Genomic DNA, 15,497 nt, shown 5'->3' on the forward strand with positions numbered 1-15,497 from the left:
TAGCAAAGCTTAAAAACCACTGCAGGAGACTGACCCTTCTCCCTTTTTTTTGTCTTTTTGTCTTGGGGGGCCTGACCCTCCTCCCGCCTGGCTCTTCCGTCCCTGAAGAAAGAGAATCCAGCGCAGTAAGTGTCAGCACGCTGGCATCTGGGCTGGGGGCGGGGGGGAGGTAATGCGGGAGGAGGAGGGGACCACGTGGGATCCTGGTAGGGGTTGTTGTTACGAAACAGGAGTTGCACCTGTTGAGAGTGACCTTCGGTTGGGGAAGCTGTCATCTCTCCAGCCTTCCTGTCCATCATTTGGCAGATGAATAGTTTTCAGTGAGCTCTAACTCTCTTTTTTATGAGAGGTGATTAACCAGAGAGGTCAGCTGGCCAGCCCGTGGAGTTACTGGGCCCCCCACAGGCAACCCCTGGGCGGGGGGGGGGGGGGTCCTGCGTCCTGGGCTGGGCTGCTTCCCTCCTCCCAGGTTGGCTGTCCCCCCCCCCCCCCACCTGATCCTGTATTCTCCTTGCTTCCTCCGAACGCCTGAGGTTTCTCCTTGTTCGGGGCTTTAACTCGGTTTAAGAAAGTGCTAGCGAGCAGGCATCAGGGCCAGGCTGTCTGCGTGTCTGCCAGCTCTGAGATTTGCTGTAAATCTTTCTGATCACACTGAGGCTCAGAGGTTCTGTTTCAAGTGAATAAGCCTTCTGAATAAGCGCAGTGGAGTCTGGATAAAAAAAATCCTGCAGCGATTAGCAAAGCTATTTTATTCCTCATCGCTGTCCTTGTATCTGGGGCCATCTAATCTGTTAGGATGGCTTTGGTTATTACCTCGTGTTAAGTAGGACTTGGAAGGTCAGGCAGTTAACTAACCATCTAGACGGCAGCTTCCTCGGGCAGCCCCTCCATTCCGACCCCCTTCCCTCCCGGCCCTCCTCCCGGCTGACTTTATAAACCATCCAATTAGCCACGGTGCTCTCGGCCCCCCGCGACTGGCCCGTGTGCTCTGGGTCCACATTTGGGCCCAGTGACGGCTGGCTACCTCAGAAAGGAACAACTAAAGCTGAAAGTCCGTCTCGATTGCTTTAGCGTTGATCCTCCAAAAGGTGGCCATTTTTGCAGAGGTGGTCTGTCTAGATAGGACTGGACCCCTCAGGGCTCGGGGCTGGTCCTGGCTTCACGCAACACCGGGGAGCTCTCTTGGCCTCTCCGGGCGCCAGTGTCTGTACCTGTGACACGGGCATCTTCCCGCCCAGCCAGCCTCTCAGCTTGGTTAGGAAGCCCCCTCGGCACAGAATGTGGCATCGAGGAGGTGACCCGGTTAACAAGGCACCTGCCGCGGCGTGAACCGAGGGTTTGAAGCCCGACGCCCTCTGTCCTCCTCCCCATTGCTGTTTGCGTTTGGCTTTGTGCCCCCGTCTGTGAAAGCTTTCTGCCCAAAGAAGCTCCCCGGGGGGGACCCCCAAGAGCTGAGCTCTTCACCCTGCAGCACCCACACGCATGCACGGCACACTCCGAGCAGAGGGGGCACGCTCCGGCCCCGGGAGAGTCCGGTGGGAACGAATCGAGACGCCATCCGGCCCGGGGCCCGGGCGCCCGGCTCAGGGCGGGCGAGGCCGTAGGGCCGTGCGCCTGTGGCCGCGGCGTCCGAGGAAGTGTGCGGCCCCTCGCGGACCAGGTTGTCAACAGATGAGGCCCCCGCAGGAAGGACAGGGCCGCGGCCGGGTGGGAGGGGGCCGGCTGGACGGGCTGGAAGCCGTCCCAGAGGGCTTAGTCTGGAGTCCAATTAGAGGTAGCTTCATTCATATTTCCTTGCCTCGCCGAAGCAATAAAAAATACTTAGTTTTTTGGCCGCCTGCCAGCCAGAGGCGGGCTGGATCGATGCCGCTAAATGCCTGACATGACTCTCTCCGGTAGCAGCGAGGGTTTTCAGCCTGACTGCATGAGAAGAAAGAGCTCGCTGTTCTCCGAGCCACGTACTGGGTCGCAAGGAGAAACACGAGCCGCCGCACGCCCCCCTCGGCTCCGCTCCCCGCCCGCCCGAGAGAGGAGAGGGGCTGGAAGCGATTCTGCTTAGCACGGGGTGGCCGCCGTCGGAGGAAATGAAATGAAATGGCGGTGATTTTCCTGCCGGCGCTCGCAGCGGCTAATTGAATTGCGGCCGGGTGCGCCTCGCCGCCGCTCCTGCACGGCTGTGGGGAAGGCTGAGCTGCAGTCCCATTATAACCTCCATTTTTTTCTTCCAAGGCTTGATAACTCTGCCATTTTAATTTGCTTCAGGCAGAAACTTGGCAGGGAAGGGCTGCCCAGAAACCGGCTTAGGAAAAGGAAATTAAGTTCTGTGGCTGGTCCCCACGCCGTGCCCCGCGCCCCCGGCCCCCCCTCCGCCACCACCCCCCCCAACCCAAACGCCGGCACTGGCCTCCAGAAAAGTGGGGAGACGTGAGGTAGAGGCTCACCCCGGCCTCCGCCTTGGGATACCCTTCCCTGCCGAGCGGGGGTCCCTCTGTGGCCCTGCGTGGCCCTGTGTGGCCTGCGCGTCTGTGATGCGTGGGGCCGTGGATGGGCCGGCCTGTAGCTGGACTGAGTCTTGCCCCTTCCTCCAAGCCCCAGGCCTGAGCCAGGGTGGGTGCTCAGAAAAGCGTGGGTGAGTGGTGAGTGAAGGAGGGTCTCTTGGAAAGGAGTGAACTCGGCAGCCCCCTCGAGGGACATAATCTGTCCCGGCCCCCCGGAGGGCAAGGGCACAGGTTTGCTGGCCGGTACCCCCCTGCTGGTTAGCTCCTCCCTCCCTGCTTCCCAGCCTGGTGCTGATAGCCACAGAACCAGTTCCGCTCGTGGCCACAGGCAGCATCCCGAGCCCGCCCGCCCGCCTGAGGGATCCCTTCCTCTGCGGGACGCCCTCCCGCCCCTAGGACAGCTCCGTTCCCAGGCCCGTCTGCCTGTGCTGTTCCCGCTTTGCCGATCGGCCCTCTTCCCAGGCCTGGAATTTCAAGCTATCGCTGTGCTTTCTCACCTTGGAGTTTGAAGGGAGAACTGATCAGGCCCTTCCAAGCTTGAGAAACCTCGGTTTCCTTTATGTTGCCTCCAGTGGGGGACCTCGGGCACGTTTCCCGACCCCTTGGGGCCCCTGCTCTCCTACCTTTTCCCACCTTTCAGAGGGAAAGGCTTCCCGATGTTGGGATTTTTGTTTCTTTAAAACACTGCTCTTTCTCAGAAGTTGCTGGAGGCCCTGCAGTGGAGGAGTACGGTGTTCACACAAAATGCCAGGTTGCCCACGTACCCTTAGAAGGCCTGTCGGCAGCCCAACGTTCTCCTTCCGGGTCAGTCCCCCCATTCCAGTGGGGTTCAGCTGATGACGTGTTGCACGCAGCCCCTGTGTGTCGGCTGAGACCCGTCTTTCAAGACTCAGTGCAGCCTTGGCTTATCCCTTCTTTGAGCAAATGTACGTGGCCGGCCCAGGATGGGTGTGGACGGAGAGAGGTGTGATCCGGCCCTCATGGAAGGCACAGTCTCGAAGGCCGGAACGCAGACAGCTCCGTGCGAGCCTGTTTACTTACTAGCAGCGTCACGGCTCCAAAAGGGAATTGTGCTCCCCGGGCCTCTCCCGGGGGGGACCCAGTCTGGAGAGCTGGGAAGGCTTCCCTGGCAAGGCCCCGATGGAACAGGGCTGACCTCGAGGGCCTGGCCATTGGTGCAGGACATTGCCCTCTTGAACCACCTGCACTTAGCTAGTGTCTTGGTGTGCACGAAACGTTCACGCTGAACCTCCTCGTTCCCAGAATAACTCGGTGTCGCCCTCGGAAAGCCTCCGGGCCAGTGAGAAGCACCGGGGCTCTGCAGACTACAGCATGGAATCCAAGAAGCGGAAAGCAGAGGAGAAGGATAGTCTGAGCCGATACGTACGTCAAAGGGCCTAGTGGGCACCACTGGGTCTGTGCTGGGAGCTGGGGTTGTGGGAGAACACACAGGCCTGACTTGTGGGTGACTCAGAGGCACAGGTGGGGACAGGCTGGGTTGTCTGGTGTGTGTGTGTGGGGGGGGGGTGGAGACCATACACACACACACACACACACACACACACACACACACACACGCTGTGCACATGGGCCACCACAGCCAGGAGGGAATGGATGAAGAGAGCAGAGGCGCCTCCCACAGCCGGGCCAGCGACCCCATGCTGCCATCACGGCCTTCCCAGAATCCTCGGTCTGCTCCGGGGAGCCTTGCCTGGCACCCCCACACTTTGACCGAGCGGCGTGGTCATGGTGTCTGCTCCGGGCCAAGCTGTGCAGGATGAGAGCTGGGACCGACGGAAGGGGGCTGTGCGGTGCTGGGCTCCACTTGGTCACCTTGCTGCTTGTGGCTTTGGATATGTCGCCCACATTTCCGGGCGAGAGGCTGGTCACCACCCCCCCCCCCCACATACACACACACACAGCAGCAGAAATGATACAATGAGCCTAGCATACTTCCTTGTCCGTGATGGTGGGTATGAAGCCGGCTGCAAGGACCTGTGTGGCTCCAGAGAGACAAGTTGGAGGGGGGCTCAGAAATACCATAACAGGTATCGGCAGGTATCGGTCAGGCTGCCAGTGGGCACGGAGCAGAGTGACCCGGAGCAGGGCTGGGGGGCTGGGCTGGGAGCAAGAGCCTGGGCTTTGGGGTTTGGCCCAGGTTCAGATCCCGGATGCTGGAAACCGGCGGTGGTTCACGCCCCAGCTGGGGTGTGGCGGGGGTGGCCTCCTTACTGGCTTGTCTCTTGCTTGCAGGACAGTGACGGGGACAAGAGCGATGATCTGGTGGTGGATGTTTCCAATGAGGTGAGCACAGGCCCAGGTGGCAGCATGCTCGGTCGGCTTGGGGTGGTTTGAGGTTGCCCTTTTCCTGCCTAGGAGCTGCTGTGTCTCAGCTGCTGCGCAGACATTACTGACATGCCCCGAGCAGGGCACCGAGGCCTCCGGGGCTGGGGCACCAGGCTGGTCAGGAGGAGGAGGACAGGGCTTTGCTGCCGGGTGGCTGGGGTTCCTTAGGATGGGAACCTCGGTTGGACAGTGCAGGTGTGCCCCAAGGATCCCAGGGGAGGGCCAGGTCCTCGAGGTCAGATCTGTTATCCCCACCACCCCTGGGATCTCGAGAGTAAGGGGTCGTGAGCCCCTCGGGATCAGTTTTGGCAGGGGACGAGGACTGGAGCGACCTACCCGAGGCCAGGAGACCCCACCGCCCAAATATGAGTCCTGAACTTGTGTTTGATCTTGGGCCGGTCACCACCCCCCACCCCCGCGCCGGCCCCTGTCTCCCCATCTGTGAGATGAAGGGGTGAGACCAGGTCGTTCAGAACGAGTCGCCCCCACTTTGAGGCCCCCAGTCTCTTCCAGCCAAGCTCCTCTCCCCAACAGCTGGCGCACTCCCTTCCCATTCCCAGAGCAGGGAGGACTCCCGGCTGCTTGTTGATTTCCACGCATCTCTGTGGTTGTGCTTTTAGGACCCAGCGACGCCGCGGGTCAGCCCGGCACACTCCCCTCCTGAGAATGGGCTGGACAAGGCCCGAGGCCTGAAGAAGGATGCCCCCACCAGCCCCGCCTCAGTGGCCTCGTCCAGCAGCACACCTTCCTCCAAGACCAAAGACCTTGGTCATGTATGTGGGGCCTGCCACTGGCACCCCAGAAGCAGGGGGCTGGGGCAGGTGGGGGTGGGGGCAAACGGCTCTGGAAAAGAGGCCGGAGCGGTGATCACCGGAGGGCAGAGGGGTGGAGTACGAAGACCATGGATTGGGGTTTGGCCCCGGTGCCAGTCCTGGCTTTACCACTTACCGGCTGGGCCTCGGGCTGCCAGTTAATGTTTCTGAGACTTGGTTGCCGCATCTATACAATGGGAGCAGTCAGTCACCCCAAGTCCCTGCCGCACAAGGTGGGGCAAGAATCGAGGGGCTGTTGGGCAGCTGGGTGTCGTGGCCAGCTCCAAGGGCCCGGCTCTGGGGAGAAAGGAATCTTCGTGTCTTCCCTATTCAGAATGACAAATCCTCTACCCCTGGGCTCAAGTCCAACACGCCTACTCCGAGGAACGATGCCCCGACTCCAGGCACCAGCACCACCCCAGGGCTCCGGTCGATGCCGGGCAAACCTCCAGGCATGGACCCGATAGGTATAATGGGTAGGCACGATGAGGCTGGGTCGACCGGGTTTGAGGGGAGGGGTGTGCCCCGGGGCGGGGCTGGAGCCAGAGCACCAGGGAGCGTGTTGGGAGTTGGGGCTCTCCCCGGGCCTCCAGGGGGACTTCGCGGTCAGGTCAGAGGAGGACACGGATGCCGGGTGCGTCCACACCGACGGCAGGGCTTACTGGGAGGGCCCCTGTTGGACTCGGCACGTGGGAGGAGCTTCTGACAGGTCGGGTTACCTGTGGCCCGTCCCCACCTCTGTCATTAGTTCTGTGAGACTCAACAAACTTCCTTCTCTGGGTCTCTTGAGTCCTGCCTTATAGAAAGAGGTGAGCGCATCTCTCAGCTTGAACCTTCTTGGGCCGTGAAGACCAGGATCCCAGTTGGGGGGGGGGTTCAGTCCCCGAGGATTGCCTGGAGCCGGCAGCTTTCCAATGCAGGAAATGCAGGAAGCAAGGCGGCCTGGTGGCCTGAGCTTTGTCCCGGAGCGGGGGACCCCTCCCCCTGAGGGTCTCCCCCAGCTGACTTCCTCCTCCTTGCAGCCTCAGCCCTGCGCACTCCAATCTCCATCACCAGCTCCTACGCGGCGCCCTTTGCCATGATGAGCCACCACGAGATGAACGGCTCGCTCACCAGCCCCAGCGCCTACGCCGGCCTCCACAACATCCCACCCCAGATGAGTGCGGCCGCGGCCGCCGCCGCCGCCGCCTATGGCCGATCGCCAATGGTGAGCTTTGGAGCTGTACGTAGACCTTTTGGCTCCTTTTGGGGGGTGGAAGTGGGCCAGGAGTGGGGAGCCGGTGGGGTTGTTTCTTAGAAAGCGGAAGGAACATACGCTTTGGGGTCAGCAGACGTGGTTCCCACCTCCTTTTGCCCATTAGTCATCACGTGACCTTGTGCGGCTCAGCCTCCGAGGGCCGTCTTTTTCCATCTGGGAAGTGGGGCGATTACCTCTTTTTCTGGGCCCTGGGGGGATGGGACTCCCCAAAGGAGGCCAGTGGCTTCCGCGTGGCATGGGTTTGGTAAATGAGGCTGTTTGCTTTACCGAGGATGGGTTCAGATTGGGGTCAGCAAAGAGGGGTGCTTTTTCAGGGGACAGTGCATCTCTGGGATGGCCTCCTGTCCTCATGACGGGCCCGTCGGACGCCAGGGGAGGGAATGGAGTGGGACTGTGCCTCGTGGAGCCGGGAGAGCGGGGGGGAGGGGGGGGTCCAGAACACTGGCTCAGGGTTGGTGGGCCTGGACTGTCACCCTGTCCCTGCCACTGTCCTGGACAAGACACTTGGGCCCGCTGGGCCCGTGTTTCCTCTGAAAGAGCGGGCTCTGCGTGGCTGGCTTCCGGGTTGGGAAGGGGCGGTGCTATGTGGGCAGGACGTCGGAAGTGATGAAGGAAGAGGCCAGGGGGATGGGTGGCGGCGCCCCTCACTAAGAGCTGGCCTCGTCTTGCCTTTCAGGTTGGCTTTGACCCTCACCCTCCCATGCGGGCCACGGGCCTGCCCTCAAGCCTGGCCTCCATTCCTGGTGGAAAACCGTACGCTCTGGCTATGTGTGTCGCATGCTTCTTGGGGAAAGCACGCCGTCCCCCGCCCCTATCCCCTGCCCTGGCAGACGTCCCCTTGGGAAGGGTCTCCCCTCTAGAGGCACTCATAGACCAGGTTGCAGCCCGGGAGACAGCTCCTGCTCAGCGCTGGGGCTCCCGCTGCATGGGGAGCCCATGAGCCCAGGGGGCCTCAATAACCAAATGAGGGGAGCTGCATCAGCAGGGGGGGCAGACCTTTGTCCCCCACCCCCCCCGTTACCCCGGGGCTTCTAAAGGAGGAGGTAACATCCAAGCTGGTAAATGGTAGGAGAGGGCATTCTGAGGCACAGGGAGGGCCGGGGTGGGGGGCTGGGGTGCTGGTAACCTGGCTTGGAGCCGAGGGTATGTGACCAGGAGCGGAAGCCAAGGTTGGGATACTGAGTAAATCCCCTACCCTGGTAGAGCCAAACCAAGGAGGTTGGGGGGTGTTACTGGGTTCCCTGAGAGCTGGGGAGCGTTTGCGGGCTGGTGCCGTCCGGCCCGGGCAGGACTCGTGGGAACAGGGAGAGGGTGGGGGGGGGGGGGGTTGACGGAAGGGCCGCGTCTCCCTTTCAGAGCCTACTCGTTCCACGTGAGCGCCGATGGGCAGATGCAGCCTGTGCCCTTCCCCCACGACGCCCTGGCGGGCCCCGGCATCCCACGGCACGCCCGGCAGATCAACACGCTGAGCCACGGGGAGGTGGTGTGCGCCGTGACCATCAGCAACCCCACGCGGCACGTCTACACAGGCGGCAAGGGCTGCGTGAAGATCTGGGACATCAGCCAGCCGGGCAGCAAGAGCCCCATCTCCCAGCTGGACTGCCTGGTGAGGACCCTGGGCCGTAGGCCTCTCCGCCAGTGGGCGGAGGGGCAGCCTGGCGCGGCCCTCTACTGGCCGGGCCTCCGAGCGAGCTGGCTGACGTCCCCGAGCCCCGGTTTTAATGTCCCGACGTGCCAATGATCCCGGACTTCCTGGGGTTCGTGAGGAGGTGCCTGAAAGATGAAAGGGTGGTGAACGAGTGAGGGCAGGACGTGAGCAGGGGTGGCGAAGGGCGCTCAGCGTCGCTGAACGGGACCCCTCTGGTCCCTGGCGAGGGGAGGCGGACGGAGCTCGACGCTGTCCCTTCTCTGCCCAGAACAGGGACAACTACATCCGCTCCTGTAAGCTGCTTCCCGACGGGCGCACGCTCATCGTGGGCGGGGAGGCCAGCACGCTCACCATCTGGGACCTGGCCTCCCCCACACCCCGCATCAAGGCCGAGCTGACCTCCTCGGCTCCCGCCTGCTACGCCCTGGCCATCAGCCCCGATGCCAAAGTCTGCTTCTCCTGCTGCAGCGACGGGAACATTGCCGTGTGGGACCTGCACAACCAGACCCTGGTCAGGTGAGGCCGCGGGACGGACCAGGGGAGCCTCGTCCTCGGGAAGCTTTGCGCCGGTCGTAACCGGGCTCGTCGGAGGTGCCGTGAGGCTCCGCGGGGTGGCCACGGCAGGGCGGGTGAGGGGGCAGCCTCGTGCCAGAGGATAGAGGATCCCCCCCCACCCCCCACGGAAGGCTCCGGGGAGCGGGGAGCTGGAGCAGGTCAGGGAACGGGGGATTCAGAGCGGCAGAGGTGAGCAGAGGGCGAGAACTGAGGAAGGAGGAGGCCCCAGGACCAGAAGATCGGAGCAGTGTCACTTGGTGGTTCTTATGGGGCCTCGGGAGCCGCTGCCGGGTGTGAATCCTGCCCCCGCTATGACCTTGTGCAAGCCACTCAACCCCGTGCCTCAGTTTCCCCTGTGTGAAACGGGCATGGTGAAACCCGTCCTCAGAGATAAGAGTGCAGTGCAGGGCTGGCTGTGTCTGTTGGTCCTCATAGCTTGCAGCTTGTTGATGGCCTCAGTCCCGTAGCTCAGGCAGGGGGAGGAGGATGTGGATAAAGAACGAAGCAGGAGCCTCTCCCCCTGCCCCCCCCCTCCCCCCGCCATTATGCACCTGTCTCCAGGACCCACCTGTAGGGGAGACTCTTGGGTAGGCGGAAGCCCAGCCCGGCGGCCCAGCGAAGGACCATGCGTGCATGGTGGACCCCCTTCTGGGCCTCAGTTTCCCCTTCTGCACAGACAGAGCCGGCCCGCCTCCTGGATAACTGCCCGCTTGGCACTCAGTGGCTCTCCCCTTCTCCCCGCTTGGCTTTCATAGGCAGTTCCAGGGCCACACAGACGGGGCCAGCTGCATAGACATCTCCCACGATGGCACCAAGCTGTGGACCGGAGGCCTGGACAACACTGTGCGCTCCTGGGACCTCCGGGAGGGCCGCCAGCTGCAACAGCATGACTTCACCTCCCAGGTGTGTGCTCTCCTCCCCCTCGCCCAGGACAGCGCGCTCCCTTCCCTCCCGGGCTCCTAACGGTTGGGTCAGGGGACAAGGGAGCCCTCACAGGCAACCGTTGCAAATGGACCTGAGACCAACCTGAGCCGCCTTGGAAGGCTTCCTGGAGGAAGCAGCAATAAAATAGAATCGACAGAGCCTCGGAGTTGGACGTCCTTGACCCAGCTGCTCAGATCTGGTTCTCACTTGAGCACTTTGTTGAGCACCTTGGCCTTGGTCTTGTCCCTTAAGGGATGAGCACAGCAGTAGCAACCTCATAGGTCTGATGTGGGCAGCGAAAGTGGTCCCTCTTCTGAAAGCCTAGCCACAGCCTGGCTCCTAGAAAATTCTCTATAAATGCCAGGTATCCTAAGTTCCCATTGTCATTTGTATTACTTATTTTGATATTTCAACCATATATATTTAATATTTTAGTGTTTTATTTCAATTTTTAAATTTTACTTGTTGATGCTTGTTTATTTTTTTTTTTTTGAGAGAGAGAGAGCGAGCGCACGAGCAGGGGAGGGGCAGGGAGAGGGAGGGGGAGAGAGAATCCCAAGCTGGGCGTGGAGCCCCACGTGGGGCTCGATCCTATGACCCTGGGATCATGACCTGAGCCGAAATCAAGAGTCAGACGCCCAAACCGACTGAGCCACCCAGGCGCCCCTGTGTATTCACTTTTTTTCTCAAGGCAAGGCAGGAATCCCAGAGACAGAGTCACTTTGAAAGTGAAATTCGGAGCCGGAATGCTGGCTGTACCACTTTGCAGCCTCTCTGAGCCTCAACTTGCTCGCCTATAAAGGGACTCCAGGGCCGAGGGAGAGGGGCTCCGCCTCGCAAATAAATCGCAAGTGGGGAGGCGGTGGGAGCAGGAGTGCTGGGCTCCTGCCCTCAGGGTCCCCGAGCAGGCCTCTGGGGAGCCCCCTGGTGCCCCGAGGGCAGAGGAGCTGAACCTAGTCTGGCCTCTTCCCCCCTGCAGATCTTCTCACTGGGCTACTGCCCCACCGGGGAGTGGCTGGCCGTGGGCATGGAGAGTAGCAACGTAGAGGTGCTGCACCACACCAAGCCCGACAAGTACCAGCTGCACCTGCACGAGAGCTGCGTGCTCTCCCTCAAGTTCGCCTACTGCGGTGAGCCTCGGGGAGCCGGGAGCCCGGCGCAGAGGAGGGCCCCTAAAGCTTATAGAAAGTCAGAGCCCTGGAGCGAGCCACGTCCTGGAATCGGACCTCCTGATCGCGACCACTGTCCCTCCCCCCGCCGCCCCATCCTTATCCCAGGGATGCAGATACTGCCACAGGGTGCCAAGCTCTCATGGCGCCCGGCCAGAGCCAGTCCCTGCAGGCCTGGGCCAGAGGAACAATGCTCACAGCCTCGTGAGCCTTTCCTCCAGGCGGCCGAGACCGCGGGCTGCGATGGCCGATGGCCCCGGACTGGGACATCTGCTTCCCCCGCGCCCGACTAGCTTTGCTGCCTTGGACACCGCTCATCCTCTCTGAATCCCAGTGGGTCTTTCTCTGGGGCCCCTGCGTGGCTTTGGCATTAGCACGGGCAGGGCCCTGGCAGGGCGGCCTGCAGAGGAAGAGTGCCCGCTGCCCACTGGCTTCAGCTGGGTCTCCAGACCTCAGGGCCTCGCCATTTCTGGTACTTCCTGCCGCCTTCCCGTAGTAAAAATGAGAAGGGTCAGCCGACTACTGGCTTTAAAAAGAATCTTTTGGGGGAAGTGTGATGTCTGGAGTTAACTGCAAATCCTACCTTTGCCCATCCAGCTGCTCCCCCCGCCCGCCCTTGACCGCGGAGAAAGGTGTTCTGTGGGTGGTGTGAGCCGGTGACGGGTCTCGCTGACCGAATGCCCCCCACCGGCCGAGGGTCTAACCACACACTGGTTGGCCGCTCACGCCGCGTTCCCATGGCAGCCAGCCTTGTCTGGGGTGGGTCCTGCCTTCCATCCGGGGCAGCAAGCCACAAGCTGACGCCCCCTTTGCCTCCTTCCCGTAGGCAAGTGGTTTGTGAGCACTGGGAAGGACAACCTCCTCAACGCCTGGAGGACCCCGTACGGAGCCAGCATATTCCAGGTACTGCCCGCCATCCGAGCGCCCGGAATTCTGCCCAGAGTTGGGGCCCACCCACGGGGATGGGGCTGGTGGGAGGCAACGCAGGACTTGCCCCGGCCCCTTCCAGCCCCCACCGGATGGCGGTCCCGGATGGGTTCCCCGGAGGCAAGGCCTTGGACACGGCAGCGGGACATACCCTGCAGGGCGAGGGCTTTTAGGCAGGGGTTCTCGTAGGATCTCTAGAGCCAGGGGGAGTCCCGTCATGCTCTTGGCTCTGGCCTTTGCGCTGGGCGGTCACAGGATGTGCACCGGGCAATGGAGCAAACTGGACAGCTCTTTCCAGAGCAGCGTTAGCCGGCGTTCAGGTGACTTTGTCCTTTATGTCGACACCTCGGTGTAAGGAGAGAGGTGCTGCAGGAAGAAGGGTCTGCAAAGACACGAGCGGGGGAAGGGACTTTTCCTGGTTTCTGAAGATCTGGGTTCCAACGCACTGCCCTCTGAATTATACACACTGTTGCCCCCACACACAGCGCACACACGCACACTCATACGTAGCACACATCTCACTCACACTTTCACACGCACAGCATGCGCACTCTCATACACACACACACAGCACACACATACAATGTGCTCCCGTGCTCCCAGCTGTCAAGCCGCCTCCAGGACCCGTGCTGGGGAAGGTCTGGTGTCCGGCATAACGTTCAGAGTCTCCCCCGTCACGCTGGACGCTTCAGGTTGGGTGTGGACCCCCTCCCCAGCTCAGCAGGCTGAGGCTCTGGCCCGCTCTGAAGTGCTCCTTCTGAGCACTTCTCAGAATGCTCACACCCTGCTCAGAAGTGCTCCTTCCCGTCTGTAACCTAAGAGGAGAAGCTCACGCTCCAGCATTCTCTTTCGAGCCGTTCCACTTCGAGATCGTGCTGGGCCCTGTTAATGAGCTTTTTCTGGGGGGGCGGCAGGGGGGGAGGGGTATCTGTCCCCGCGGGGTGCGCCGAGGTTGGAGCTCCAGGGCCGTGGAGAGGGGGTGCCGCGCAGATAGCCCTGCGGTCGTGCTGAGTACCAAGAAAGTGAATTTCTGCCTTTTTTTTTCCCTCCCTCCCGCCTGTCCTTACCTTCCTCCTCCAGTCCAAGGAATCCTCGTCTGTCTTGAGTTGTGACATTTCGGCGGATGACAAATATATTGTAACGGGCTCTGGTGACAAGAAGGCCACGGTTTATGAGGTCATCTACTAAACAAGGACTCTAACAGGGCTGTCAGACTCTGGGAGAAACGGACTCGGCGGTGACAGGGCGACCCCGCGAGGGGCCCCGAGGCTGGCGGAGGCTGGCGGCGGGCAGCCGAGCGGTTCAGGGCTGCGCTCCGGCAGGCCGAGAGGGCGCGCCCGCCACGGTCTGGACTCCTGGGCACGGGCTCCCGTGTCTCACGGACTCCGATGGATGTCCCTCCTCCTCCCCCTCCGCGACCCTGGCAGACGCTACAAATAGATTGATTTGGAGGCTCGGGGCCCCAGCGCCCCACCCCCCCCCACCGCAGCCCCGCGGACACCCTCGTGAATCTCCATCTTTCCTTTCCCTTTCTTTTGCTCGGTCCCCCTGCCCTGGGTCGGGGACACTGGAGCGGACCACGTGTTTATGCTGGGGGAGGGAGGGACTCTCCTGTTCCCGATTGTGCAGCGCACAACCTTTGTGAAAAATGTAAATAACAGACTCCTCTATCTTGGACTGGTCAGTGGGGGAGGGGGCCCCTTCCCACCGAAAACGCTAGCCGTGTACTTCGCCTGCTGTATTTGTAACCCACTCGTGGTGGTGGCTTTTTTTTTTTTTTTTTTTTTTTAAAGGGACATCCCCATTTGGGAAGGGGAGGCCGGGAGGGGGAGCCAAACGGAGAGGGAGTGGAGGGGGTAGAGGAAGGGAGCCACAGCCGGTGACCAGACTGACCGGAAAGGGCCCCCCCCCCCCCACCCCCCCGGGCCGAGCGCGCCTCCCCGTGGACTTGGGAGCTGCCCGAGGCCGGCAGGACCCACCGGCGGTGGCCGGGCCGCGCGCGCGCTTGGTGGCAGCCTGGGCCGACAAAGGTCTGATTCTCTGTGGCCTCCTGCGCTCGCCTCCCTCTCTCTCAGGGGTCCGACTCTTGCTCTGTCTTTCCCTCTTGCCTCGCTCTCTTTGGTGCACACTTGGTTACGGTGAGGAGAAATGGAGGTTCAAAAGGAGCCCCATCCCTGGTCCTTGATCTTCGGACACGACCTAAAAAGGACAAAAAGCGGAAAGCATATGGCAACTCAGCTCAGGGAGCTACCAGAGAAAAATAGCGACTGATGTGGGTGCTTTTTTTTTTTTTTTTTATTTGAATAAAAAGAATTAGAATTGACGTCCTTTATAAAACGCCTTCTCCCCCTTTTCCTGCCTCTGACCCCTTCCTCTCTCCCTAGAGGGGCAAAGTGTAATCCACCTGCAGGGTTGGGAGTCCGAAGGGATCGTCTCCCCCAGCCCCACCCTGGGCAGCACAGCAGGGCTGGGGGACCAGGGCTCGGGTGGGGACCCTGATCCCGACACTGTGGCGACTTCTCGCGGTTGCAGTCTCTCTCTCTTTTGAGCCCCAACAGATGACAGGTAGCAAGTGGTCTCCTGCAGGTACCACATGTTGGTACCAGAATGTTCTGAGGTATTAGGATTTGGGTTTGTCGGTTTGTTTTGTTTTGGTTTTTTTCCTCCCTCCCTTGGTCGTTTTTTTTTTTTTTTTCGTCGTCGTCTCTTAAGGAAAAGGTAAAGGCCGATGTGAGCCCTGCTGGTGGGCTCTCCATGGATGTAGCATATGGAAGATAATTTTGATATTGCATTTTTATGGATTATTTTATAATGTGTGATTCTGTCTGGTGAGAAGGAAGGAGGGGCTCCAGTGGAAACTTCTGGTCTTCAGTGATCTTGCTCTGGGCGAGCAGCTCCCCTGACGGGGGGGGGGGGGGCCCAGGGGCCACGGAGACTGGTGAGGCCCCCCCTGTACCTTTCTGAGGGTGGGGGAGGGGCCGTCTACAGAATTTCTCTCTCTTTCTCTGGTTCATCTGCCGTCTTGTGAAGGCTCCAGCCGCAAGGGAGGGCGAGGGTAGAAACAGCTGATTTCCTGAAGAAAAAAAAAAAGAAAATGAAAAGTCATTGTAATGAGCTGTTTTTATATTTTTAAAAGTTGCTATTTAAAGGTTGGCTTGACTGTTGTGTTTTAATTGCCTCCTCCCCCCACCCCCTACCCACCCGTTTGTCCGTCCTCCCCAGGAAGAGCCACTGGGGGCCACTGTCCCTCCTCATGCCCTGGGTTCTGGGTGATGCCCTTCGTCCTCCCTGAACATAGGCTCTTCTCATCTTTGAGCACTTCACATGCTGTCCCCAACCCCTGAAAGTCCCATCTTGCAG

The 15,497-nt window shown here is 60.9% G+C and overlaps 1 protein-coding gene across 10 annotated transcripts in view; it reads left to right on the plus strand.

The window, feature by feature from the left end:
- TLE3 (TLE family member 3, transcriptional corepressor) overlaps positions 1-15,289 on the plus strand; it is a 48,967-nt gene extending 33,678 nt beyond the window's left edge. For 2 of the 10 annotated variants that reach the window (XM_023255107.2, XM_023255111.2), the window contains exons 8-20: positions 109-125; positions 3,762-3,881; positions 4,752-4,802; positions 5,465-5,617; positions 5,991-6,132; positions 6,679-6,878; positions 7,591-7,667; positions 8,271-8,520; positions 8,831-9,078; positions 9,873-10,020; positions 11,021-11,171; positions 12,037-12,113; positions 13,218-15,289. In XM_023255107.2, the coding sequence (XP_023110875.1) occupies positions 109-125; positions 3,762-3,881; positions 4,752-4,802; positions 5,465-5,617; positions 5,991-6,132; positions 6,679-6,878; positions 7,591-7,667; positions 8,271-8,520; positions 8,831-9,078; positions 9,873-10,020; positions 11,021-11,171; positions 12,037-12,113; positions 13,218-13,325 (1,742 nt within the window). In that variant the 3' untranslated portion in view covers positions 13,326-15,289. The remainder of the gene's footprint in view (positions 1-108; positions 126-3,761; positions 3,882-4,751; positions 4,803-5,464; positions 5,618-5,990; positions 6,133-6,678; positions 6,879-7,590; positions 7,668-8,270; positions 8,521-8,830; positions 9,079-9,872; positions 10,021-11,020; positions 11,172-12,036; positions 12,114-13,217) is intronic. The other 8 variants (XM_023255109.2, XM_023255113.2, XM_045059095.1 and 5 more) reach the window with 5 other exon arrangements.
- Positions 15,290-15,497: the final 208 nt, after the last annotated feature.

The sequence above is a fragment of the Felis catus genome, chromosome B3 (assembly GCF_018350175.1).
Source record: "Felis catus isolate Fca126 chromosome B3, F.catus_Fca126_mat1.0, whole genome shotgun sequence".
Taxonomy (NCBI): domain Eukaryota; kingdom Metazoa; phylum Chordata; class Mammalia; order Carnivora; family Felidae; genus Felis; species Felis catus.